We start from the raw sequence: 27,046 nt of genomic DNA, 5'->3' as shown, positions 1-27,046 counted from the left end.
GGGAGGGCAACCTAGATGTTCAGAGATGGAGCAGGACGGAGCTTGGCCTGCCTCAGACGGTGGCCACACTCTTGTTACAGACCCAACCCTGCCCCACCTCAAGCCCAGATCTCCTCAGAGCGGGGTGATGAGGTGTGGGGACTAATGCTGAGGGATCATTATAAGAATCATGATCATCACATGCTGGAATTCCCAACACCCCCAGAAAATTGGCCATGAGTTCCAGACAGGACAACAACGGGTCAATCAAGTCTACAGAAACTGAACAGGTGAGGCTTGGGACTCAGGGAAAGCAGTTCCCCTGCATCACATTTGCCTTCCCTGGGAACCTGAGGGAACCAGATGTGGCAGAGGACAACCATAACCTAGAGCTGAAAAGAAGGCAGCCAGGGGTACTCTGACCAGGCAGAGGAACAGCTTCTCTGGAGAAGCTGACATCTGGGGCCAGGTCATCCAAAAACCAGTCTCAGCAATTACCAGGCCAAGGAGCCACATGCTTCCTTTCTGGTTATTACCTGTCCCTCAGTAGGCTCCCCCATGCCACCTTCCTTGCCCACCTTCCCAACATCCAAAAGCCAATCCCACCAATTACAAGGCCAAGAACTGGCTCTTAAATATGACCAGACAGTCAAGGACCATCAGGCATTTGAGGAAAACCCCCACTAGAAGATTCCTCCACTACATAGAAAAAGGGAACCTGGAAAAAGTGGAGATTATACAGGAAAATAATAAAACATTTAAAAGGGAAACAATATTCTCTGATAAAAATAACAACAAATACTTACTAGAGTGCTTACTCTAGAGCGCCAGGCCCTGTCCTAAGGACTCCCATATTCCAAATATAGATATAAAGAACAAAGTGCACTCAGAAACCAAAATACGATGTTTTAGGGGAAAAAAGAACATTCAGAAAACAATGAGTCTGAAGAAATTAATCTTCTGATCTCAGAAAAAAAAGAAAATAGAAGGATCTCTTCTAACTCAATAGAAGGACTTAATGATAAGGTTGAAGAAGTCTCCCCCCAAATAAGAGAAAACTAAAAGAGAAAGAAATGCAAAATTGAGCAGAAGATAGAAGGCTTAGAAGAGGACTAGCCCAGGAAGCCCAATGTTTGACTTAAAGCAAGCCGGAGAAAGGGAGACAGAACATGGAGGGGTCGTGTTAGAGAATGTCCTAGAACTGAAACACAGTCTCCAAATTAAAAAATACCAAATACCTACATTTCAGCACATCATTGTGAAATTTCAGATTTGCAAGAACAAAAGAGAAGATTCTAAACATTTCTGAGGAAGGAAAAATGATCACATGCAAAGTTAGAAAAAATTAGGGTTCCTGTGGCTACTGTAGATGCTAGAAAACAGGGATGCATTGTGTTCAAAATTCTGAGGGGGGCGGAAATTATATTCATGCAATTCCTTCCTAGGAAGTTTCTAGAGGACATGCTCTGGTAAAATGAGGGAGGGTACCAGAGAAAAAGCCAGGTCAAAGAAACAAGAGAGAAGTAAAGGAAGTTCTAGGAGATGGCTGTAGGTGGCCAGTAGACATGACCTCCAGGGGACAGGTTTCTAGGAAAAAGGTTACGAAGAGGTCAGCATAAATGTATAGCAAATTAGGCCAATGAAAAGAGAAGGCAGGGGTACCTGGCTGTCTCAGCCAGTGGAGCATGTGACTCTTGATCTCGTGGTTGAGTTCAAGCCCCATGTGGGGTATAGAGATTACTTAAAAATAAGAAATCTTAAAAAAGACAAGACAATTAACTTCAAAAATGAAATGAAATCTTACAATATATGATTCATCTCTGCAATGATCATTAGTTACCTAATTATAACAACGTAAATATTATAAATTTGGCCAGACACTGTAATATAATAGTGAGAAAAAGGATGAGGGGAGGTAGGGCAGGGGTATAAGAAAGCTAAATTCTTGTCTACCGATTGATGTTTAAAAGTAAAAAGTTTCAAAAAGAAAAGAAACAAAATGTATGGTGTATAAATTTATGGTGTATCAGTTCTTAATGTTTTTTAAAAAATAATAAACAAAGAGCAGTATAAGCATATTATTTAGAAATAAGGCAGCAAACACTAGAAGAAATGGCTAAATGACTAGCCAACATTATTATAGTAAAGGGCTTGAGTAAAAGCAACTCAAATCTTTAGTCCTCTGGGAAAAAATGAAGAAAAGCGACTGTGTTACAGCTGGCAGGGGAGAAAATCAAAGTGGAAGAGGCCGTAAGAACCCAAAAGAAAAGAAAGGAAGGCATAGTGACCTTAGGGAGGTCCTGGCTGCTCAGAGCTGTAGGCTGGGGAGCCCAAACCCCTATTTTTATGGGACTCTCAGGGATCATGGTGACCCAGAAGGCTGAAGGGATTCAGTTACATGGGGTTCCTCTTACATAAGACCTATAGTTCTCCATGAGCAGACATACATGTGGCCTCAAGCCCCTCAACCCCAAGGGTATAGAGATTATTTAAAAATAAGAAATCTTATTTTGCACACACACATCCCCATCCCCACCACCACCCTGGGCTTAAGCCTCACCTGGGCTTGAGGTAGCTGAGTGCTTCTGAGAACTGGTTGGTGAGAAAGAGGTCCAGGGCGGTCATGCACTGGTCCAGGGCCTCATGGAGGCTGCTCACAGAAGTCCTGCTGGGAGAGACGGGGAAGTAACCAGGAGCCCTCAACCCCTGTCCAGGCTAGAACAAAGCCCCACAGGGTCCATGCAACCTCTCTGTGGGCCTTGGATGCCTGTCACAAGCTCCTCCAGGCTACCCACTCTGTACTAGGACACAAAGACAATTTGGACATACCTCTAAGTGTTCCTAAAAGTGGGAGGAGAGAAGAATGGGGGTATCATCTAAGATCTGGTAGAGGGGACTGGGGAGGAGCAGAGGATGGAGGGCAAAAGAAGCCCTGGAAACAAATTTATCTTACCCCTCACAAGGGTAAAAGGAGTCTTTATGGCCTTTCTGACCCATCAGGCTTTTCTGCTCCCCCCCGCCCGGGGGGGTACAGCCCACCCACTGGATCCCACTTCAGTCCTTTTCCTCCCCCTTCCTCCTCCAGGACTTCTCCTGCCCATCTTGAGCCTGCACTCTAGAATCCCAGAGACACTGTCACAATGGGCTGTGGTGTGCAGGCCTCTCAAAGGTCACCTTCCGTGTACCTGACCCTCTTCCAGCCCTTACATTTCTCTACAGCTTTTATCACTCTCTGACATACACATATATTTCTTTCTTTTTTTTTTTTTTAATTTTATTTTGTCTCCTTCCACTAAAAATAAGGACTTCTGAGGGCAGGAATTCTTCTTTTGTTCACTGCTGTATCCCCAGCATCTAGCATCTGGGACAAGGTGGGATTTTGATAAATATCTATTAAGTGAATGAAAATTGACTGAATGAAGAGTCTCAGGCTAGAACAACAAATCCCTGAACTTTCTGGGTCTCAGCTTTCCCAACTGAAAAATGAGAGATTAAACTATGAGATCCCCAAAGTCCTATCTTGAGGATGTCTCTTCTCAAGGAGTCTCTTCTGAGTGAGAGAAGGTCCAAAAGGGGCCCTGATGACCTCACTGAAGGGAGATCCTTTTCTCCCAAACTTAGTTGAGAGAGTCCCTTTCCACCCGGTAAACATCTACACCTAACTTAAGACCCAGTTCTAATGTCTCCTCCTCTCTGATCTACAGCAGCAGGTCTTCCTCGCCATTTGAAACATGTCCTTGTTCAAAACTGAACTCTTGTTCATTCTCTCAAATCTATTCTCCCCTTGTCTTTGCCATCTTAATAAATGACACCCCTCTACCCAGTTTCTCAAGCCAGAAATCTGATAGTCAGCCTTGATACATCCCTCTCCCTGGCGGTCTACCCCATCACTAAGCCCCTTTCAGTTCTGCCTCCAGAAAATCTCTTAACCCAGCCCCCTCTGTGCCCAGTGCAGGCCACTATCACCTTTACCCAGGGCTGACAGAAGACTGATCCTTCCCCTCTCACTTCTCCTGCCCCTGTTCTCTCTCTCCATTAAATCGTTCTGCTCAGTATTTGAGGTCTCTTAAGTCTCTTCTTTGCCATCTCTTTCATACTGTTACATTCTGAGTGATTTCTTCAGATCTTTCATTTTACTAATTCTCTTTAGGTACGTGTGTGATCTATTTTTCTTGTCTACTGAGTTTTTAGTTTCAATGATTATATTTTACATTTCCAGAAATTCCACTTGTTTCCTTTTCAAATCTGCTTGGTGGTTTTCTGCAGTATTTTGTTCCCTGCTTATTATTTCAAGCCCATCTTGGGCTCCTTTACATGTTTTTAAAACATTTATTCTAGATCTCATAAGTCTAGCATCTTTAGACTCTCAGTGAAACAAATTCTGTTGTTTCTTGATTTTGGTGTCTACTACTCACAACGACTTGTTTCCTTGTGTGTTTTGTAATTTAACCATGAGCTCCTATATGGCCAATCCCAAAGAGATCTTAGGAGAAGGATCTATTCTTCCAGAGAGGATTTTCACTTACTTTGGCCAGATTCCTTGGGGTGCTACCATCCTATGATACTTAAGCTTTAGGTTACTTACTTTTTTATGATACTTACTTTTTTAGGTTAGTATCTCTAGGACCACAAAAGGAATAGGTTTTCAAACCCAAAATTTGTGTGAGGGCAGATTAAAATTTATAATTTTCTAGGGAGCCTTTTTTCCTCCACCAGACCTGTCGTCCCCCTTTATGGGAGGGTGTCTACTTCTTTCCGGTCAATATTTCTATTTGTTGGGGGTATAGCCCTTTGGAGGTCCCAGATTTATGTGGTAGTGTAAGGGGGACAAACTTCAACTCCTCACACTGTGGGCTGGCTCATCCCTTGAGTGGTCATTAAAACTTGAGGTTCTATAGACTTCGGCTCAGGTCATGATCTCATGGTCCGTGAGTTCGAGCCCTGCATCTAGCTCTGTGCTAACAGCTCAGAGCCTGGAGCCTGGTTCATTCTCTGTGTCTCCCTCTCTCTCTGCCCCTCCCCACTCACACTCTATATCTTTCTCTCTCAAAAGAAATAAACATTAAAATTTAAAAAAAAAATTAAAAACAAACAAACAAAAAGGCCCTCCAGGTTTTAGATTTCTGGAATTTGTAAATACCCGCACATTGCTGTGGCTTCATCTCATTTATCAGCATGGTTTCACCTTCCTTTTTATTCTTGGCTTGAGAAGATTTCTGTTACTTGTAAGCTCAGGAATATATTTTAAAGGATGTTTGGAGTAACTCTTCCAGCCTCTAGGTAGTTTTTATAGGGAGAATGTTGGAAGCATTATTGCCTCTAACTCCTTCATCTCATAATAGCCAAAGTTCTCTTTTTAAAACCTGAATCTGACCATGTCACTTCTGAACTTGAAATTCTTCACTGGTTTTTCATTCCTCTTAGGATAAAGACCAAGTTTCTTTCCATGGCCAAAAGGCCCCATCATAAGCAGCCTCTGCCCCTCTCTTCATGAGAAGAGTGGCACAGTGTCTTCCTTTGTGCCCAGGGCTTAGCCTAGTGACTGGTGTTCAGTCCGCAAATTCTGTTGGATGAATTAGTGAAGCAGTGAGCACCTACCGCCCTGGGTATTCACCTGGAATTCTCTCCTTGAGCCCTCACAAAGCCTGTGAAGTAGAATTATTATCCCCATGGCAGACGAGGCACAGAGGAGAGGTGACTAAGCCAAGATCACATGCCCAAGCATGGGTTCTAACCAAGTTTCTGCCTGAGCCAGTGCCGTTCAGCTCAGCCCCAGGAAGTCAGCCCCAGGAAGTCAAGTCTGTTGTCCTGGCTTATGACGATCTCTAAACAATTCCAAAGCCAAGAGCCTACCTCCCATTTCTGCATAAACACCACCACCACCACATCCGCCTCTCATCAAGAAAGAGGTTCTGCCTGGTTGGTCCACATGGAAAGAAAGATGCATAGACAGACAGACATACAGCCCAGAGGTAAATCCCTCCCTTGGCAACCGCAGCACCTGTTCTGCTTAATTGTAATGAGGTGATTCTGAGGTGACCTCTCCAGACTGGGAGCTGCTCTGGGGTGGCCCTGGGGCTGATTTCCTCCTTCCTTCCCTCCCAAATACTCTCGAATCACTGGTTTTGGCCCAGCCCGGGCCCTGCCCTTGAAGATTTCATGGTCTACAGGAGTGACAGAGGCAGTGACAGAACCATCAAGGCAGCAATAATGGAAATCACTGAAGGCTAAGGAGGTCCAGAAGTGGAGGAGGAGCACTCAACAGAAGCTTTCTGTAAAAGATGGCACTGAATTGAGGACAAGATGGAGAAAGAAGTCCATGAAAGGGGAAAAGGAGCTAGAGTCATGATACCACAGTGACAAGGAGACGCAAGTTGTAGTGGCAACGTGGCAAGACAGGCTCTAGAAGGCCTTCTCTGGGCGGGTGAGGCACGGGTGTCCTGGCTGGCTAGGTGCATCAGGAAGGCTGGGACATTGACCCCATTTGACTTAATGACTGCATTAATTCACCACCACTGAGAATATCACTTACGTTCTTAATTCTCCCACCAGCCCAGAGGCAGGCATGCTTATCTGCATTTAACAGATAAAGAAATAGTGAGGACAGGATCCTAGTCTCCTCCACCAAGGAACCTAGAAGGCAGAAATGCTTTCCATAAAAGCAACCTGGCCAAAAACTTTTCTTCTTCCCCTGGCTGTGACTGAGGTCCCCACTTCTCTGCAGGCTATCCCCATGTCTTCAAGGCCTTTCTGCTCCTAGTCACCTTGCCGGCCCAGATGAATACATTACTGAGCTTCTGAGAGATTGATGGTGGCCTTTCCACTGTGGACTGGGGGGGGTGGGGGGGGGCGGGGAGGGGATGCTGAGCTGGATGGAGCTTAGAGCAGGGCTGGTAACTAATGCCAGGAGCTTTGGCGTCATAGAGGAGGGAGGCTTGAGGCTGGAGTGAGAAGGGAGCTGGAGGAGGGGGAAGGGGTGTCAGACAGCCTAAAGTCACCCCATTCTACCCCTGCCTCCCCCTCCCCATTAGTCTGCCTGGAAGCTGCTACCCTGACATCTGATGGGCAGAGCTGGATGGAAGAGGAGGACCTCTCAGTCCCCATGGTGGGGGGGAGTAGAGGCAGGCAGTGCAAGGAAGTCACTCAGGGAGCAGACTGGAGCCAGAGCTGGCTTTTCCTCCCCGCTTCACCATTCCAAGGGGAACTCTGGCTGAGGGGGTCAGGGTGATCTGTGCATGGGGAACTATCACTTCCAAAGTAAACTTTCTTCTTGTAAGTTTTTTTAGAGAGCACAGGCTGGGGGAGAGGGGTGGAGGGAAGAAGATGGAGAGAAAGAGAGAGAGAGAATCTGAAGCAGGGCTTGAGCCCTGACACAGGGCTGAGGCCTCAATCCCACCACTGTGGGATCATGACCTAGGCTGAAACCAAGAGTCGGATGCTCAACTGACTGAGCCACCCAGGCACCGCCCCCCCAAAGTGACCTTCCTAAATTGCATATATGGTTGTGACTCTCCTTTCAGACACTCCCCCTTAGCTGTGAATAAAACTGAGTATGATGTGGCATGGTGGGGTGTGATGTGGCCTAGTGCAGTGTGTCCTTCAAGAGTTTTGAAAGCAGATAACCCTGGTCTCAAACTACAGCTCAGCAATTACTTGTTGGAAAAAGCTGGAAAGGTTCTTTGACCTCTATGAGCCTCAGTTTCCTCATCAATAAAATGAGAATGGCAGTACTTACCCCTTGGCATTGGTTGAGAAGAACGACTAAGACAATGTAAAGCACAATAAGAAGTATTCAGGAAATGTTAGCCATGTTACTTTTTTTTCTACGATTATGTATTTCCATCATGTCTAGAACAACATTACTTCTTTTTTTTCATCTATTTATTTTTGAAAGAGAGAGCGAGCGAGCAAGAGAGCGCAAGCAGGGGAGGGGCAGAGAGAGAGAGGGAGAGAGAATCCCAAGCAGGCTCTGCACTGTCAGCACAGCGCCCAACACAGGGCTCCATCTCACAAACTGCGAGATCATGACCTGAACCAAAACCAACAGTCGGGGGCTTAACTGACTGAGCCACCCGGGTGCCCCTGGTGCAACATTACTTTTATAATAAAACCAAATAACTTCAAAACATGGAGTGTACATATCCTATGACCCAGCAATTCCACTCCTGTGGGACAACCAAGAAGATAACTCACATACATACAAAGAACAACCTTACAAGAATACTGTTTGAATAGCAAGATATTGGGAACTACCTCAATGTCCATAAAGAAGGCTGATAAATAAATGGGGGACTCTACACTGGGTGGTATATCATACATCAGGGAAAGTGGGGACCAGAGCCGCAAGGATCAAGAAGGCTACATCTCAGAAACCTGAAGCTGAGTGAGAAAAAGCAAGCTGTAGAATGATTCATGCTATATTTATATAAAAATTTTAAAGTCAGAACAAGCTACATTTTTTTAGACTTATACACACTCAGCAAAAGACTAAAAACAGTCTTTTGACAAAACCAATAATACTGTAACAGTGTTGTATGGTGACAAATCGTAGCTACGCTTGTGATGAGCACAATATAATACAGAGAAGTTGAATCACTATGCTGTACACCTGAAACTAATGTAACATTGTGTGTTAACTATACTCAAAACATTTTTTAAAAATAAAATACGGAAGTAACAAAACCAAAATTCAGGAAGGTGGGAGGAGGAGGGGAGGGTCTACATGGGCTTCAACAGTCTCTGCTGTAGTTTATTTCTTAACAAGAAGAATATGAAATAAATGGGCATGATGTTAACATTTGAAAAGGTTGGATGATAAGGGCATGGAGTTCATTTTATTATATGCTATATTTTTCTGAAGTCTTAAAAATATTTTATAATTTTTGACGTGGTGGAGATTTAAAGTTCAGTTTGTTTACCACTGACCTTAATATACTGGGTTGGGCCCAGAGCAGGCCTCGGGAGTGTTTGCTGAGTAACTAAATGAGTGTCTATGGTGCAGGTGGAACTGCTTTGCCTCTGCTCTGCTCAGACCTCACCAAGATGGCACTGACCAGGGACAGGGGCAGACGGACCTGTGTGGCCTCAAACAAGAGTGGGACCTGCAAAACATGCAGTGGGGACAGGGTTTGGTTCAGAATGAGGAAGATCCACCAGTGCTAGGAGACTGAGCTTGTTGCCCTGGAGAGGCCAGAGGAGCCTGGAGCTGTAGAGTGGACTGAGGCAGGGATATGAGTGTGGAAGGAAGAGGGATGAATGTGGCTTCTAGCCTGGGAGTTCAGGATTCTTTGATAGGTGCCCTGTTTCATGCCTGCCTTCTCTCCTGGAAGCTTCTTTTCTGGGCCCAGTGGGGTGGTGCTTAGTCAGGGCTGGGCAGAGGGGGCCTAACCAGACTCCAGATTTAGAGACTCCCGGCCTCCCTGTATTTTCCAAAGGAGGGATCAGAAGTCTAGGGAGGATAAAGGACGTGGCCAAAGTCATACAATAAACATGGCCAACGCAAAACTCACCCAGCAGCCGTCCTCCAGGCAGGGGTGTCCCCCAGTGACCCAACTTCTAAGCCTTCACCCAGGATGCACACACAGGCCCTATGGAGGTCTGAAGCTGCAGCTGGCACCAGTCTCACCTTCCTGTTCATGTGTTAGCCCTGAGGCCCTTGGCAAATATTGTCTCTGGTGGTGAGGCTCTAGGTAGGGCAGGCACACCTCCTGGCTCACCTGAGCCAGATCTCCACCCAGCAACCTCCTAGAGTCAGGGCTCCCAGCAGACGCCCCCCATCCACCGGGGCCCAGGAAGGGGGAGAGTTGCTCCACATCTCCAGCACCTAGCATCTATCACTGCTACAGGGATTCTACACATTCCTCAGAGAGATGGGGATGCGCAGAAGAGCCATGTTGAAGGGACAACACCCACCTTTATTACCCCAGTTCCTGCTGCACCCAGAGGGCACAGCTGATTCATATCTTAGCTTTTCAATTCCTTCAAATATCCTAGAATCTGAAGCAGTATGGCATGCGGGTGGGGACTCTGGAATCAGAGGGAGATGGGTTCGAGTCCCAGATCCACCTTTCACCTCCTGGGTGAAGGGATGAAAGCAACCCAAGAGTTATGCCTCAGTTTCCTCATCTGTAACGGAGATGATAACAACAGAGCCCACCCACAGGTGTAAACGCCACGAGAGGAGGGAAGCGGCTCTGACGTGGCCGTTACTATAGCCAGCTTGGTGCCAAAGTTGGGACCCTGAGCGGAGTGATCGCCCCAGGGTTCCCGGCGCCTCCGCTCTCCTCGTGCGAGTGTCCGCAGCCCCCTCCCACTCCCCGGCTCCCGGAGGCCAGGCGCAAAGCCAGGCCGGGGTGGGGGGCTGGAAGCCGCAGTGCAGGCGGCGGGCCGGGAGCACAGGGAATGCCCGGGCCCGCGCCCGGCCCCCGGCCCCCCCCAAACCCCGGGGCCGCCCGCGCCGCGCACTTACCCCGCTGGCAGGGCGTCCGCGGCGCCGGCCGAGCTCATGGCGGAAGGGGGCGGGCAGCGTGCCCCGCCGGACGCCAGCCGCGGCACAGGTGCTACCGCCGGAACCCCGAGCCGGGCGCGGTGCGGCCCAGCCGCAGACGCGGCGGTCGGGGAGGGGCGCGCTGGGGGCGGGGAAGGCGGCGGGGCCGGGCCGGGCCTCGGTCTGCCCGCCCGCGCAGTGGGGCCACGGCCGCCGCCCGTCTGCGGCCGAGTGGACCCTAGGGCTGGGCGGGGGGGGGGGCTCGGGATGCGCCTCCGCCCTCAGCTCTCACAGGTGAGAGGCCCGGGCGCCCAAGGTCCGCCGGACCCATGCTGTGTGCCCTCGGGGTGCGCACCCCCAGGGACGGGAGCTCCCGGCTGTCTGACACAGCCCCACCTACTTGTGGCCAGAAACTTCTTAGGCCCGCGGTCCACCTCCCCGCCACTCTCCCCTCCCCCACATCTCCCGCCTCGCTGCGGCCCCCACCTGAGCCCTTCGTCATCCTACTGCATTGGTGGGGGGCATTCACGCTGGGAAACACGCGGCCTCCAGCGTCAGGCTTGGGTTTTAGTGCTCCATTTTGCCCCCTGCGTGACTGCGTGCGAAGGACAAGACCACGGAAGATAGCTCAGTTTAGCACTCAGCGCTAGTCAGTGGTTCACACTCGCCTTCTTAAATAGTCCCCATAGCTGCCATTTTAGAGACAGAGAAGTTGAGGCACAGAGTTTTTGTGACTTGCTCAAGTTAATTCACCCAATAAATGGCAAGATGTGACTGGAAACTGCCCCTCCTGACTCCGGGGTGGACATTTTTGTTTTCCCCCCTTGGTGCCCTCCCCTCTGGGTCCCCAGCCCCTATATGGGATCACCCACAACACTCCTCAAACGCTGTGCACGTAGCCTTGAGGTATATGTCTAGGGCTAGGGTTGAAGCCCACCTGGCCTTCTGACACAAAGAGCCACTGGCCCATAAAGAGTTAACCAGCCACCACTTCCAGGCCCCAGATGCTCTTAACCATGACTCATCATAGCACGTGGCTGCCATTAGAACTGTCCCTTCACAAAGGAGGGGACAGAAGGAGGAGGGACTCCAGGCCCCTGGATCAACCCTTCACTCCAGGATGTCAGAAGAGGAAGCAGGAGGAGCCTGTAGAAGCAGCCATGGTAGGAAGAAGGCTCAGACTAGGTCCTGGGAGAGCCAGGCGGATTGGGCCTTGTGGCAGAGGGGAGATGTTTAGATTACTGTTAAACCTAGATGGGCTGCCTGGAAAGGTAGTGAGTTCTTATCCTGCCCATCTGTGAGCAGAGGCTAGATGTTCACTTGCAAGGATCATCCTACCTCTCTGATTCTCAGACCAGGCACAGAAAAGGTAATTAAATACAAAGAGCAGGCTATAATGACACCCATAGACTGGAGGGGTGGGGTGACCGCTTCTTAGAGAAGGTGGGCACAGAGTTGATCCTTCAAGTTTATATTGTTTATACACAATAAAGTTGTGGAAGAGGTGTACCAGATGGGAGAGCAGCATGGGTGAATGCATGGAGGTGGGCAAAGGCACACAGATGTCAGCTGGAGTTTGTGAACTTGTGAGAAGACCAGCAATGTGCATGAAGAGGAGACTCGGTAATGAGCCTGGGACACCCTATCACACGCCATGTCCTTTCAAATCTCTGGGCACGTGTACATGCTCTTCCCTCTGTCTGGGACACACCTTCCTTCCTTGTCACTTATTATTCATTCATTTAATCAGGGTTCGATCCAGAAGCCTACAATTTAAAAAAAAAAAAAAAAAAAGAATACAAATTTACCAATATAAAACTGCCAGGGTTCTGCCAGAGCCCTGGAAAGGGCAGAGTGAGGGGTTCTGAAGCTTTGTGCTACATTAGCTACAGGTAAATTTTTATTGTATTTAATCAACATTTATTAAGGGCCTGACATATGCCAAACCTTCTACTGGCCCTGCAGGTTTCATTTCAGGCACCACCTCTTCCAGAAAGTCCTCCACCCCCAGATGGGTCAGGGGCTTCCTGGGCACACACTGTCCCAACCCCCTATGACCTGCCCTCATCACTCTGGGCTGACACCATCTGTGTGTGATAGTGCTGGAGTGAGGTTTATATGTGATTGTCTCTGCCATCAGACTGGGAACTTCTGGAGGGTCGGATCTGGTCAGACATCTCTGTATCCATATCTGATTAATCACCAAACACCAACACCAGACCTGGAACTTTACCATTTCCATCTGAGGTAATTATAATAATGACTGATGTTCACCAAAAGCTTATTACATGACACACATGTTAAGTGTATGACATGGATTATCTCATTTAATCCTCACTTTTAACCACCTTGATGAGCCTCAGTTTCCTCATCAGTAAAATGGAAATACTGCCTGCTTCAAAGGGTGGTTGTGAGGATTAAGAATTCATGTATCTAGGGGTGCCTGAGTGGCTCAGTCGGTTAAGCGTCCGACTTCGGCTCAGGTCATGATCTCATGGTTTGTGGGTTCGAGCCCATGTCAGGCTCTGTGCTGACAGCTCAGAGCCTGGAGCCTGTTTTGGATTCTGTGTCTCCCTCTCACTCTGACCCTTTCCTGCTCAAGCAGTCTCTCTCCCTCTCAGAAATAAATAAAAACATTTAAAAAAATAAAAAAGAATTCACGTATCTAACCACCTCACATGGGTCAGAGTGGCTAAAATGAACAAATCAGGAAACTATAGATACTGGCGAGGATGTGGAGAAACTGGCGCCCTCCTACACTTTTGGTGGGAATGTAAACTGGTGCAGTCCCTCTGGAAAACAGTGTGGAAGTTACTCAAAAAATTAACAATAGAACTCCCCTAAGACCCAGCAATAGCACTGCTAGGAATTTACCCAAGCGATACAGGAGTGCTGATGCATAAGGACACATGTACCCCAATGTTCACAGCAGCACTCTCAACAATATCCAAAACATGGACAGAGCCTAAGTGTCCATCTTCTTGAATGGATCAAGAAGATGTGGTTTATCTATACAACGGAATACTACATGGCAATGAGAAAGAATGAAATCTGGCCATGTGTAGCAACATGAATGGAACTTGAGGGTGTTAGGCTGAGAGAAATAAGTCAGGCAGAGAAGGACAGATACCATATGTTTGCACATATAGGTGGGTTAGGAGGAACTTAACAGAGGACCATGGGGGAGAAGGGGAAAAATAGTTGGGGAGAGGGAGGGAGGCAAGCCATGAGAGACTCTTGAGAACAAACTGAGGGCTGATGGGGGTGGGGAAGAAGGAAGGGGGGTGATGGGCATGGAGGAGGGTACTTGCTGGGATGAGCACTGGGTGTTATATGGAAACCAACTTGACAATAAACTATTTAATAAAAATAAATAAACATTAATACACAAAAAAAAAAGAATTCATGTATCTAAAGTGCCCAGCATAGTGCCTGATGTGTAACACAATTACATGCAGTGCTCTGACGGTGGTGATGGTGAGGTGGATGCCATTATTCTCAACATTTTACAGATGAAAACTGAAGCTCAGCAAGCAGCCAGGCTGCCTTTGGAACTGGACCTCTCCCCACACAACAGTGGCAGTGATGTTAGAGCCACTCACCTCATGAGTCAGAGCAGCAGAATGGCCCACCCCTCAGGAGGGCTCCACCCAGGCAGCTCCCAGCCCCCAGGAGCACTGGCCCAGCCAGAACCCTGGGGAGCCTGGGAGTCACCATTATTTCTGCCTCCCAACCCAGGTGACCTGCCCATCCCCACCTAGAGTGGATAGCAAGCTATGGGGACCAGGAGAGTAACCTGAGTCCTGGGTCCCTTCCTTCCTTGCTGGGGGAGTTTCCTGGTACTTTGTGTATTCGAGATGCCAGTCCTGCTTTCTCTCTTATTTTCTTCCCAGCCTACAAGAAAAATCACTGGGCTCACCACAATTGATGGCGCTGAGAACCTCCAGGGACTACTTTTACCAGTACCATCTCTCAGCTTAAGGCGGCCCTCAATAAATAATCTGTTTCATGAGACCTCCTCAGGATGCTCCAGAAAGCTCCACAGTGGCTTTTATCTCCCATCCCACAGATGAGAAAACTGAGGCTTGGACCAAGTGTGACTTGGAATCAGGTCTTGACTCCTTATCCTGTAGGAAAAGTATGTGGAAATGGGAGGGGGCATTATAGAAATATGGCTATAAGCATGTGAATAGTGATGCCATTGCTGTAGAAACAGCTTAAGTTGTGAAATCTGCTCTGTCTCTACCTCTCTGACCCTCAGTCTTCCCATCTATAAACTTGAGATAACAGTGCTAGCCTTTCAGGGATGTTGTGAGGCTTACTGAGCATTCCTCAGGTTGACCCCCTTGGCCCCTTCCCGTCCCTCTTCTCAGTCCCTTCCTCCAGGCCTTTCCCTGACATGAGGCACCTGCCCACTAGCTGTCTCTACCAGCCCAGAACTACCCAGAACTAGCCAAACTGAAGAGCCCCCCCCCCAACCCAGCTGGCTGGTGACTGTAAAGCGGGTTTCCTTAAAGTAAATGGGCCCCACCCAGCAGATTACAAGCTTGGGCAGGTTAATAATTCACAATCAACAGGCCCATCAAGAAACGGCCCTCGAACAGGGCAGTGACAGTCACAGTTCTCAAATATTCCTTGGCAGGGGCTCTTACGGAGGACCTAGGCCTACGTGTTGGGCCAGCCTCCTCCCTCTCTATGAACTCTGACTCCCACTAGCTGTGTACCCTTGGGCAAGTAACCACCCCACTCTGGCCCTTAGGTTCCTTTTCTCCCCCATATAAAGGGGGAGAGAAGGATGGACCAGGAGCTCAAAGCCCTTCCTTGCTCTGATGATCTTGGTTCTGGGATCTGAGCTCTTCCATCAAAGTCTGGTTTCCAGGAGCTGTTGACAGTTGGATCTAAGGAAGGAGGAGCCCCAGTCAGTCATGAGGGACCTAAACCAGTTTTGGTTTTAAAAAAAAAAAAAGAGGCAGAGCTCTAATGAGGTGTTTCAGTCATTGACTGGCATCCTGTAGGGGCTTAGAAGTTGGGCTGCAGAGCCAGGAAGATCTGGATGGATTTCTGGCCCCACCATGTCCTAGCTGTGCAGTCCCAAGCAAATGACTCTATGAGCTTGAGGCAGGGCAGGGAGTGGTTCAGAGAGGTTAGCACCCCAACTCTGACACCCTGGATCAGTGACTGCAGCTCTGAAAGCAGGATGATGACAGCACCAACCTCATGGGCTGTTGCAAGGACTGAATGAGGTAACACACATAAAACACTTGGAACAAGGCCTTATTATTAATCTTTGAGTTTTAGTTTCCTCCCCTGTAAAGCAGGGATAACAGGATTGCTGTGACCATAAAATGAGCAAATGGACCCAAAAGAGTTCTGGAACCATACAAGAAGAGGGATTTCTTCCAAGATGTGCACACAGTTCTGACCAGAACCATGAGGACATCCACTGGACACCTATGACACACCTTCATGGCAAATGTGATACCTCACACATTGCCAAAGGGAGTAGAAACTGGCACCATCTTTCAGGAGAGCAACTGGAATTTTGGAATGAAAACCTTAGAAAGATGATGTGGTAACACCTAGGCAACAAAGGTGTCTGTTTGTTTGTTTAAAGTTTATTTATTGATTTTAAGAGGGAGAGAAAGTATGTGAGTGTGAGGAAAGTGGGGAGGGCAAAGTGAGGGAGAGAATCCCAAGCAGGCTCCCTACCCTGAGCATGCAGCCTAACTCGGGGCTAGATCCTATGAACCATGAGATCATGACCTGAGCCAAAATCAAGAGTCAGGTGTTCAGCCAACTGAGCCACCCAGGTGTCCCTGACAACAAACATGTCTTAAGAAATAGTCACGGATATAAAGATTTCAAAGATGTTCATCATAGTGTTTTCTATAATAAGGACACAACAACCTAAATGCCCATCAATAAGGAATTAATTCAGTGAGTTATAGTGAATTTGTAGGGTGAAATATTCTGTAGATATTTAAATTATGTTTATAGAGAATTTCCTTTTTTTTAAGTTTGTTTACTTTTGAGAGAGAGAGGGAGGGAGGCAGGGAGAGAAAGAGTACACACACATGGAAGAGGGGCAGAGAGAGGATCCCAAGTAGGCTCTGCCCTACAGGGGCTCAAACCCAGGAACCAGGAGATCATGACCTGAGCTGAAATCTGCTCCTTCCCTGGTCCCCTTGTCTTCTCCACGTACCACCAGACCCATTTGATCTGATCATGTCACTTAATTTGCTCAGACCCCTGCACTGGCTTCCCATGGTATTCAGTGCAAAAGCTGGAGTCTTCATATGGCCCAAGGCCCTGAATGACCTGTATCCCCATATCTCTCTCTGACATCATCTCCCTTTACTCTCTCTTCATATTCAGCCTCTCTGGCCTTCTTGCTTTTTTCCAAATATGCCAGGCATGCTCTCACCTCAGGCCCTTTGCACTTGCAATTCTTCTATCTTGAATGCTCTTCCTACAGATATTCTTATAATTACTCCTGCACCTGCTTCACATCTCAGCTCAAATGTCACCTTCTCCATGAGCCCTTCCCTGACCATTCTATTTAATGGAACCTTTGCCCTCATGGTCCCTATTCCTTTACCCTAAATGCTTTTTCCATAGCACTTGTTATCTGACATCCTGAATATTTTGCTTATTCATTTATTTTCTGTCTCTCCCCATTAAATTCTACACTCCACAAGGGCAGGGGTGGTATTTTTTTTTTAAGTTTGGTTCTGTAATACATTTCCAGTGCCAGAACACACAGATGTTCAGTAATTGTTGCATGAATAAGTTTTCTGGAAGGTGGGAAAATATTTAAAAAAGCAGAATGCAAATTAGTACTGAAAAGAAAACCCCAATATGTATGCATTTTGAGAAAGCACACGGAGGTTCCATTTCCTCATCTATTAAAACTGGAGACAAGAAGACCTCTCTGGTCAGAGATGAGGTGGATGGAGGGTGAGGATGCATGTCAAATCAGGGCACAGCTAAGCGCAGATCTCACTGTTATCAGATCACTGAGGCAGCAGGGTGGCAGGGGATGGGGATGTTGTAGAGGTAGGGGCCTAGTTCAGAGGGTGCAGGGGAGAGAAGCTGGGGCTGGAGGGAGCAGTAGCAAGCAAAAGAGAAAGGGGAGGGCAGTGCTGTGCACTGAGCCTGTGGAGAGGTCATCTCTTTTTTTTTTTAATTTTATTTATTTAAATTTTTGAGAGGGCACGCGTGAGCAGAGGAGGGACAGAGAGGGAGGGAGAGAATCCCAAGCAGGCTCTGCACTGACAGTGCAGGGCTCAATCTCACAACTGTGAGATCATGCCCTGAACAAAAATAAAGAGTCAGACGCTTACCCAACTGAGTCTCCCCCAGGTGCCCTGAGAGGTTATCCCTCTTTGACTGGCCCGTTCTATGCTCAGGGACAGTGCTTGTGTGTGCCCTTCAGTCACTTGTGTATAAAGGAAGTATCCAACCATCCATCTACTTGGAAAGACAGTCTTCAATCTGAGACTTAGATACTCTATCTGGGGGAGGGTGTTTATTAGTTGGAGATAAATTCTTGTAGGGGTGGGTCTTGCCAGGGCAGACTCTGTGAGGGAGTAAGAGGGACACCTGAGGCTGTGGGAGGGCATAAGCAGGGATAAACTTCATTCCATGGGGAAAAAAGGGAGTCAAAATGTATGGAGCATCTGGCTCAGGGTTACCTGGATGGGGCACTTGATGTCCTACTCACTGTCATAAGTCCTAATATAATTGTCCTGCTGGGGGACATAGGACAAATCCAGACACTTAGGTAGGGTGGGGGGAAGATTTTGTCCAAAAGTAATAGATTTATGCTCTGCTGTTCATCTGAAAAGGGCTGAATTCAGGAAAGGAAAGGAAGGCCTGGGAATCTTGGCTTAAGAGAGAAATTTCTTCCTCTCTCCTGGGAAAGAAAATGTGGGAAGACATACACTGGCCATCCCAAAAACAGAAGTCTACAGTTAGCTCCTATCAGGATAATTGAGGGCTTGGTGAGGGGCCACAGAATCATAAAAATCCTGTTATTCATTCCCTGAAGTTTTTTTTTTTTGTTTTTTTTTGAGAGAGCGAGCGAGTGAGTGAGCACGAGTTGGGGAGGGGCAGAGGGAGAGGGAAAGAGAGCGAATCTTAAGCAGGTTCTACACCCAGTGCAGAGCCTGATGCAGGGCTTGATCTCATGAGCCATGAAATCATGACCTGAGCCAAAATCAAGAGTTGGTCACTTAACCGAATGAGCCACCCAGGCACCACCCCCCCAAGGTGCTTTAAAAAGTTCAGCCTTATATATACAATGGAATACTACTTGGCAATGAGAAAAAGTGAAATCCTGCCACTTGCCGCAACATGGATGGAACTGGAGGGTGTTATGTTAAGTGAAATAAGTCAGTTAGAGAAAAACAGATAACATATGTTTTCACTCATATGTGGAACTTGAGAAACTTAACAGAAGACCATGGGGGAAAATAGTTACAAACAGAGAAGGAGGGAGGCAAACCATAAGAGACTCTTAAATACAGAGAACAAACTGAGGGTTGATGGGAAGGGTGGGGGAGAGGGGGAAATGGGTGATGGGCATTGAGGAGGGCACTTGTTGGGATCAACACTGGGTGTTGTATGTAAGTGATGAACCATGAGAATCTACCCCCAAAACCAAGAGCACACTGTATACACTGTATGTTAGCCAACTTGACGATAAATTATATTTTTTAAAATGCAAAAAAAAAAAAAAATTACAGGCTGGTTTTAGGTCAAGCTGGAGAGGAATCAGGAAGGGTGTGTCCCACCCTTGGGATAAGGTGATACAGTGAAGAGCCTCAGGGACCTATAAGCCCCCCCACCCCTTGTGGTGGTAGTAGACAGGCTGTGAATGGGGCTAGGGTTGGCAAAGTCACAACTGCAGGAGAGTGGTGGGTGGCACAGGTTCCCAGAGGGTGCTACAAGGGACTAGTTCCCAGCTCTTAGGCTGTCAACAACAGCCAGAAGAGGGCTGGGCAGGGGTGCTCTAGGGAAATCATACTTTGGGTACTCATGAAGCTATGACTTTATTTTAAAGGCCAGCTCACTGGCCACATTTACAACACCGAGCCCCCTACAACACTTGTTTTTAGGGAACTGCTTCTCCTTTCCTCCTTTGCAGCCCCATTGGCTTGATGGTAGGTACCTCTTATTTGACTCTGCCTCTCAGAGCACAGTGATTGGTTGAAGGAAGGGCCAATTGGAATATTTCCCTGAGCTTTTTCAAACTAGACTGGTGGAGAAGTCCCTTCTAGCCTGGGGGACTAATGACAATAATCAGTAACACTCCTTGGTTACACGGCCTATGTGTTAGGCACTGTTCTCAGTGCTTTACATAAATTAATTCATGCAATCCCCACAACCACCCTGAGAGGCAAGTCCTAACATTACCCTCATTTTACAGATAAGGAAGGTGAAATACAGAGAAGTTAAATAACCTGTCCCAAGTCACACTGGCAGAAAGTCCCAGGGTCAGGATTCAAAACCAGCCTGGGTGGCTCCAGGGTGGCTTTCACCCTGCTTTGTCTTACTGTCCCAGGACTTGAGCTTGGAAGCTGCTGAAAGCCATGCCTTGCACAGAATAGAGAAGGAGAAGTAGGTGAGCATTATGAGAGGATGGAGCTGACCGCAGAGAGAAACGGAATTGAGAAGTAGAAATTTTTAAGGGGAAGGACAAGCAACTCAAATCACAGATTTGAATACAAATCAGGAATTGGCATGCTGGCAGAGCTAACACTGCAACCTACATAATCTATTTCCAATTGACCTCAAAACAGGACCAAAAATGTCCCAAGTCAGAATCCTTGATAAAAAGGGACAAAGGTTACTTGGAGGTTTCCGATGGTATCCTCACCAGAGATTGAGGGGTTGAGGGCTGCAAACCCTCTCATGCCCCTTGTGGCTGCCCTTGACAACAGAAGGTAGGTTGGAACCCTAGGACCAGAAGGAAGCTTCGATACCGTAGAACCCTGGAGTTTTAAATCCCGAGTCTCACAGTTCGCAAATGCCTTAATTCACAGAATCTGAGAATCACAGAGGTGAACACTCAGCACTGGTCTTGAGTCCAGATCCTGTCCTAAAGGAGGGGCCCTAAAGCCACTCCAAGATTCCAGGCACCAAATTCGAAACTGCCTGCCTGGAGACATCTGAGAGCTCCTGGAGCTCCAACTGACAGCAGGAATTCTGTAGACGGCTGGGCCCCTCCATTCTCAGAGAGGCCCCTCCCTCCCACAGCATCCCTGCTACTTAATCACTGTCCAAAGCAATCTGCCTGCTGCACTTTCCCCTTCGCTCCTGGTGCTGCCTCCTACAAGAGGAGTCATGAGTGTGGCAGGTTACTAGTATGGCTAAGAAGGGGCCCTGTTTGTAGTGCCAGTGGTGGCAGTCCCCCCTGTAAGATGTATGGGCATCTTTTCTCTTTCCTAACACAACCTGGCTACACAATCCTGGTGCCTGGAATCCTACCACTGGCTCAAAACTTTTCAGAATCCCCTCTGTCCAATTGGAATACCCTAATTATCTCATACCACAGCTAAGAAGGAAGTGAACTCACATTTGCCAAACACCAAATAAACCCCAGTGGCCATCTGTCAGGTCCTTTACCAATGTAACGTCACTTGGTCTTCCCACCACTCAGTGAGTAGCTATTATTTTATAGGTGAGTAAACTTAAGTAGGCATAGACCAAGTGACTGAATCAAGGCCGTAGAGCTAGTAAGTGGTGGCCTAGAGGCTGGGCACACTCCAAGCTCTTCACCCTTTGGCCAGGCTGTGGAAGACCAGACAGCATGGTGGGTGAGGGGTGTAGGTAGGGAAGTCATAGCTGGGAGAATGGAAACCTGGGTCTGTGCCTCAGGTATGAGACTTCATGGGGACAACTGGGAGTACTCTCTGGATATTTGTGTCTAGTAAGTTTCACCTGAAGTATAAAGGCACTTGTGTTCAGGCCTTCCCATATACTCCTTCACCCAGGTCCTAGGAGGAATGTAGAGGTCTCTTCTTGGCCAGTCTCCCTTCTCCCTCCCATCATTAGTGATTCTGAGTCTTACCTCCCAACCTGTCTATTCACCACTTACCAGTTCTTCCTCCTTAGTGTCTTCCCCCTCACCACCTGCATTATCCTAATCCACACCCCACATCCATCCTGGATCATCATGCCAGCCTCCCCTCTGGCCTCCCTACCTCCCTCCACACTGTAACATCGGCAACATGCACACATTTGAAACTCAGAAGGTTCCTGGTGCCTATAGGATAGAGCAGAACCAGGTTCTCACAGGCAGGGCAAGTTTTAGGCAAGAAACTCATCTGGACATAGCCATTCTTCCCTTCCCCAACCAGGAGACCTCACCCTCCTCGGAAATTATTCCCCCATATCCAGATCAAAACTGAAGCACACTCTAAGCCACTGTCCTCTCTCCGTGTGTAGTGGGGAGACAGAAAAGGGTGACCCTGACTCAGTGTTGAAACGGTCTGTCCTTCAGCAAAATCCTTTCTTCCTGGGGTAGCAGGGTTTCCATCTTATTAAAGTTTATTTATTTATTTTGAGACAGAGCGTGAGCTAGGGAGGGGCAGAGAGAGAGGGAGAGAGAGAGAATCCCAGGCAGGTTCTGCACTGTCAGCATAGAGCAGGGCCATCTTTAAATATATAAATCCTCTCCCTGATGCCCTCTAGTGGCTTTCCAACACACACTGAAATCCAATCTCCTTGCCCTGTTCTGGGGCAGCCTACCTCCTGGATCCCATCAGACACTGATCCTCAAGGACCCCCTTTCTGCTCCCTGAACACAAATCACGCTTTGACATGAGCTACCCTCACTGCTGAGAATGCTCTGGGAATGATATATTTTATTGTCCATCACATGGCTCTATTTTAAGCTTTACACAACATTGTTTATTTGCTTACTTTAGTCTGTCTTTTCCACTAGAGCATGGTCTCCTGAGAGCAGGGAGTTGTATCTCTGTAGGTAATGCCATATCTGCATCACCTAGTACAATGCCCAGAGCATGGTACATGCTCAAAGTTGTTTGTTTAAAAGACTGAATGAGAGCCATGAGAAGGAAGAAGCTGAAAGCCCCTGAATCTGACTCAAGGGTGGAGTCGGAAAGGCTCTCTAAAAGAGGTCACCTAAGGTTGAGTCTTAATGGGGTGAATGTCAGGAGTGGAGGATGGCATTCCAGGCAGAGGCAACCTGCAGCAGCCTGGAACAGTGCAGTCAGTGCTGCTGGACCAGAGTGAGCATTGGGGAGTTATAGGAAAGGAGCCTCAGCAGGTCACCACCTCTCTCAAGAGCCTTGAACTTTAACCTCTAAGTGATAGAGAGCCATGGAAGTTTAGAAAAATGACATGGTCTGGCTGTGCTTTAGAAAAGATCAGTCTGAAGGGTGCATGGAAAGGAGACTAGAGAAACCGGGAAAGTTAGGGGCTGTTGCAATAGTCCAAAGGGGAATGAATAGCTTTGAAAGATACCAAAGAGTAAAATCAGCAGGACTTGGGAGACTGGGGTGGAGATGAGGGAGGGAGGTGAAAGGGATGACTCCCAGGTTCCGGGCTTGAGCAACTGGGTGGATGACTATGCCATTCACTGAGATGGGGACACAGGAAGAGGAACAGGTTTTGGGGTGAATATGCGAAGTGTGATTTGGGGCTTGCAGAGTGGGAGGGCAGCTGGGGAATAGGAGTGTGAATTTTAAGTATGTAAAGGGAAGACATTGGGGGGAGGGGTGTCAAAGCTCAGAAGAGAGGTCAGGACTGTCCCCTCTATTTCCTAAGGGAACACATCTGGGGACACCAACTCATCCAGGAGGTGGGGACAGCTGGGGAGGTGGAGGTAACACACAGGATACAATGACACATCCCCTAAGGGCTGACCTTGGAGGAGCTGTGAGGCACCTAATTCCACCATGGACCAGCAATGGCACCCAAGATTTCCCCCGACACTGTTGCCCCCAGATGTGGACAACTCAGGGTGGAGGGCAGATGGTGTGCCTGCCCTCACCTGTCGGGGCACTTAAAGTGCCCAAGGCTCCGCTCTTGCAGCGCTCTGAAGGACCAGGTGCATGAGTCGGACCGCTGAGTGGAGACTCGGCTGACCAAACCTGACTCCCAGCCCGCCGGAGGGCCAGCGCACCTGAGTACCCTCGCAGCTGGCGCGCAGACTGCGGCACCGGAAGCGGGGCCCGGGTGCGGCCGGGGTGGGAGGGCCGCATCCCTGGTGGCCAGGCTCATCCCCAGCCCCGCTGGGGGACGCGACACGCGAGCAGCGGGCACGTGGGGGTGTGTGAGGCCCCTCCTGGGCCCTCTGGCCATTACCCGGCGCTCTGCAGCCAGCGCGCTGCGGTCTCCAGCTCTACCCCCACAGCTGTCCCCCCCCGTCGGCTGCCGCCCGCCGCCCCTCCGTCCCAGGCGCGCCTCCCGCCGAGTCCCCGCCCCTGCCTAGTACCTGCGGTCGCTCTTCCCGGAGGCCGCCCCCTTCCAAGCGGTCAGAAAGGCCATGGACGCGGGCCGGTTTCGGACCGCGGCGCGGGCGGCCCCTCGTGGCGGCGTGGGCGGTAGCGGCGGCTCCCGCGGCAGCACCTGCACCCGGCGGGCGGGGCCGGACCGGCGGCTCCTCCCCACCGCGGCCCGGCGCCTCCCTGCCCCGCAAGGACGTCGGTGTTCCCTGAGCGGACCCGACCTGGGGTTCCAGGGCAAGCCCACTCTCGTCCAGAGACCCGTCGTTAGTCACAAGGAGAAACCGAGGCCCAGGACCACATGGACGGCCAGTGGCAGCACGAGGACGTATATATCCCAGGCCTCCCCAATCTCTGTCTAAAGCCAGTCCTCTGAACCGAGGGGCGATGATGTCACCAACGCCTTTCCCTTCTGCATTGCCAGGGCTGCACAAGAATGGGTTTGGGCGTGGGGGAGGGGGCTTGGGACTGTGGGAGTGGCAGGTAGGGGCGCAGGGAGGTAGGTAGGAGCTGCCTGGCCTGGGAGTGGAGGCTGTTGGCCAGCAAGGCCCTGGGACAGCAGGCTGTGAACAGACTTCTGATTCCCAGAGCCCCTGCGGGAGGTGTGGGGCAGAGAATGAGCCACAGCCTGTCTCCAGTATAAACTTTCTTTGAAACCGCGTATTTTGTCTTTGGTTATGCGTATTTAAAATTTTCACTTTATTTTTTAAAGTAAGCTGTACTCCCAAAATGGGGCTTGAACTCACCACTCTGAGATCAAGAGTGGCATGCTCTAATTACTGAGCCAGCGAGGGGCCTGTAAAATTTCCCCTTTAACCAGTGGAAGAATCTGCTCTGGAGCAAGGTGGGCCCCTGACAGCTCGGTCCAGCAGGCTTCCACAGGAGGCTCAGCTAAGGACTAGGAGCAGGGAGCGTCTTGAGGAGGATCACTACAAGTCCAGCCTGAAGGATGGGTTCAGGGGTCCCTGGAGACTTTTCTGTGAGAGGATGGGGGTTGAAAACAAGGTGGGGGCAGGGTGGCTATGGGATCATTTCTGTCTCCCTTTGGCCTGGGTCTGTATTGTAGGCACTTGTGCCACACAAATCATGTATCTACTAAATGGTGACTGATTCTGACAAGTCTGAGCCCTTCTCTAATGTGCCAAGCCCTAAGCCAGGTGTTTTATATGCATTCTCATTTAATTTCGTCTTATTAAATACTTACTCCCATTTTACAGCTGATGAAACTGGAACTCAGAGGGGAAATGGACTTCCCTGAAACTAAGCTGTGGAGCTAGGTCTTACACCCAGGTCTGTCTGCTCCATCTGCTGCTGCCCCACCCCTCAATCCCTCCTGTGGTTGCATATTGGCTGGGCATGGAGTGGGAAACCTGGGCAGAGGGCAGAAACCTCAAGGATTATCAGGGCAGTTTCTCTCAATTTTCCTTGGTAGACAGAAGAGAAAATACGACCTTTCTCCCTTTCTCTGAGAATTCATGTCACAGTCTTGGCAGATAAACAAGGACCAGAGAATGCTATCTGACTACAAAGCTAGAGCTTCCGGATCTTGAAATTCCAGTTACATCCACCTAGCAGCCCAAATCCCTCAGCCCACAGAGACTTGCCCAGCCTGGCAGCATTGGGAATTACAGATGGCCAACTTCTTTCTGGGCTCACAGGCATGGCTATCTCAAGGCCTCAGAAGCCTGACCTCCTATAGGCCCAGTCAAATTCCATTTAGAATTAAAGTCCCACCCAGCCTCTGAACCCACAGCCAATACTACTTCCTCCAGGAGGCCCACCTGTATCTCCTCAGTGGAGGAACCTCTCCTTTTTGGAAGTTACATTTGTATCTGTCTCTTCCACAGCATTTAGCACTATATATATTTTTTAATCCATATATTATCAATGACTAGTTTCACTTTTCAGATTTCTATCTGAAAATACAGAGAATGTCTTACATCTGTGTCTTCCATGGATCCTGGCACCACTGGTACACTAGTAGGTGCTCAGAGCAGAGTAAATGAAGAAGGAACTAATATTTATAAAATTTCTACCCTGTGGCAGGGACTATGCTGGGGGCCTTTACATACATTACCTCTAACCCAGACAACTCTGTTTTGGGAATATTTGAGTCTGAAGTTAAGAAATGTTCCTGAGATCAAGTCAAGGAGCTGGGATTCAATCCCACCATTCTCAAACTTCAAGTCTTGTTTCCTGTTCTTCCTCTTCACCTTTTCCTTCGTCTTCATCTTTGCCACCATCATTATCATCTTCTTTATCATCATCATCATCACCATCAGTTGTCTAGAACTATGTTAGGCATTATTTTAAACTTTTCAGATGTACCAGCTCATTTTATCCTCAGAACAATCCTATCAAGCATTTCCTTTTACAATCCCAAGTTTTATAGTTGAGAAAATGAGGCAGAGGATCATTTGTGATCTCCAGATCACAAAGGCTAATTAAGAGGCAGAGTGAGGACTTAAACCCAGCAGTCACCCTCGACTCTTATCTTAACCCCAGCCCCAGTCTGCCTGCCATTCAAGCTCTTAGAATGCACACAGCATTTATGAATCACCTTCCCAAAGCTTATCTTATTTCGAATCTCATAATAACCCCAAGGTAGAGCAGGTTTTATTCTTTCCCTTGCTCTGGAGCCAGACTGCCTGAATTAGAATCTTGGCTTTACCATTTGACAGCTGCATATCACTTCAGGAAAGTTACTTAACCTCTCTCTCTGCTTCAGTTTTTTCATCCAAAATGGTGACTGTGTAAAATGGGGATAAAAAAAGCACCTAGCACAAGGATTGTTGTGAAGACTAAATGAGTTAATGCAAACAAGACAGAATAGTGCGGAACACATAGTGTTATGTGCACTTCTTCTTATGTGATAGTTTTACTCAGAATCAGCAAAGAATAAAGTGTTCTGTGTCAATAAACTTTTAAGATAACTGAGTTTATTCCCTTTAACCATGGTTACACATTTTCCTAAAGTATATCATTACCTTTTCTGTCTTTTAAAAACAGACATGACAGCTCTTAGTGAATATTTGCCATGTCAAAGGGATAAAGACTTTATATCCATCATCTTTAATCCTCACAGAAACTCACAGTTATCTGAGAG

At 48.3% G+C, this 27,046-nt stretch overlaps 1 protein-coding gene across 8 annotated transcripts in view; it reads right to left on the bottom strand.

Moving 5' to 3' along the window:
- TTC39A (tetratricopeptide repeat domain 39A) overlaps positions 1-23,963 on the bottom strand; it is a 56,451-nt gene extending 32,488 nt beyond the window's left edge. For 2 of the 8 annotated variants that reach the window (XR_005526854.1, XM_039223859.1), the window contains exons 1-2: positions 10,448-10,720; positions 2,540-2,647 (exon numbers count right to left, since the gene is read on the bottom strand). Coding sequence is in view for 7 of the 8 variants with exons in the window: in XM_039223859.1 (XP_039079790.1) it covers positions 2,540-2,647; positions 10,448-10,485 (146 nt within the window). In the remaining variant the exon portion in view is untranslated. Of the gene's footprint in view, positions 1-2,539; positions 2,648-2,808; positions 3,037-10,447; positions 10,721-10,951; positions 11,046-23,930 lie in introns of those variants that run through there. The other 6 variants (XM_039223865.1, XM_039223864.1, XM_039223862.1 and 3 more) reach the window with 6 other exon arrangements.
- Positions 23,964-27,046: the final 3,083 nt, after the last annotated feature.

This window comes from Hyaena hyaena, unplaced genomic scaffold, assembly GCF_003009895.1.
Source record: "Hyaena hyaena isolate Hyena2069 unplaced genomic scaffold, ASM300989v1 scaffold_1469, whole genome shotgun sequence".
NCBI classification, from domain to species: Eukaryota; Metazoa; Chordata; class Mammalia; order Carnivora; family Hyaenidae; genus Hyaena; species Hyaena hyaena.
Note: the sequence above shows the minus strand (reverse complement) of the source record. Positions and strands in the feature narration are given on the sequence as shown.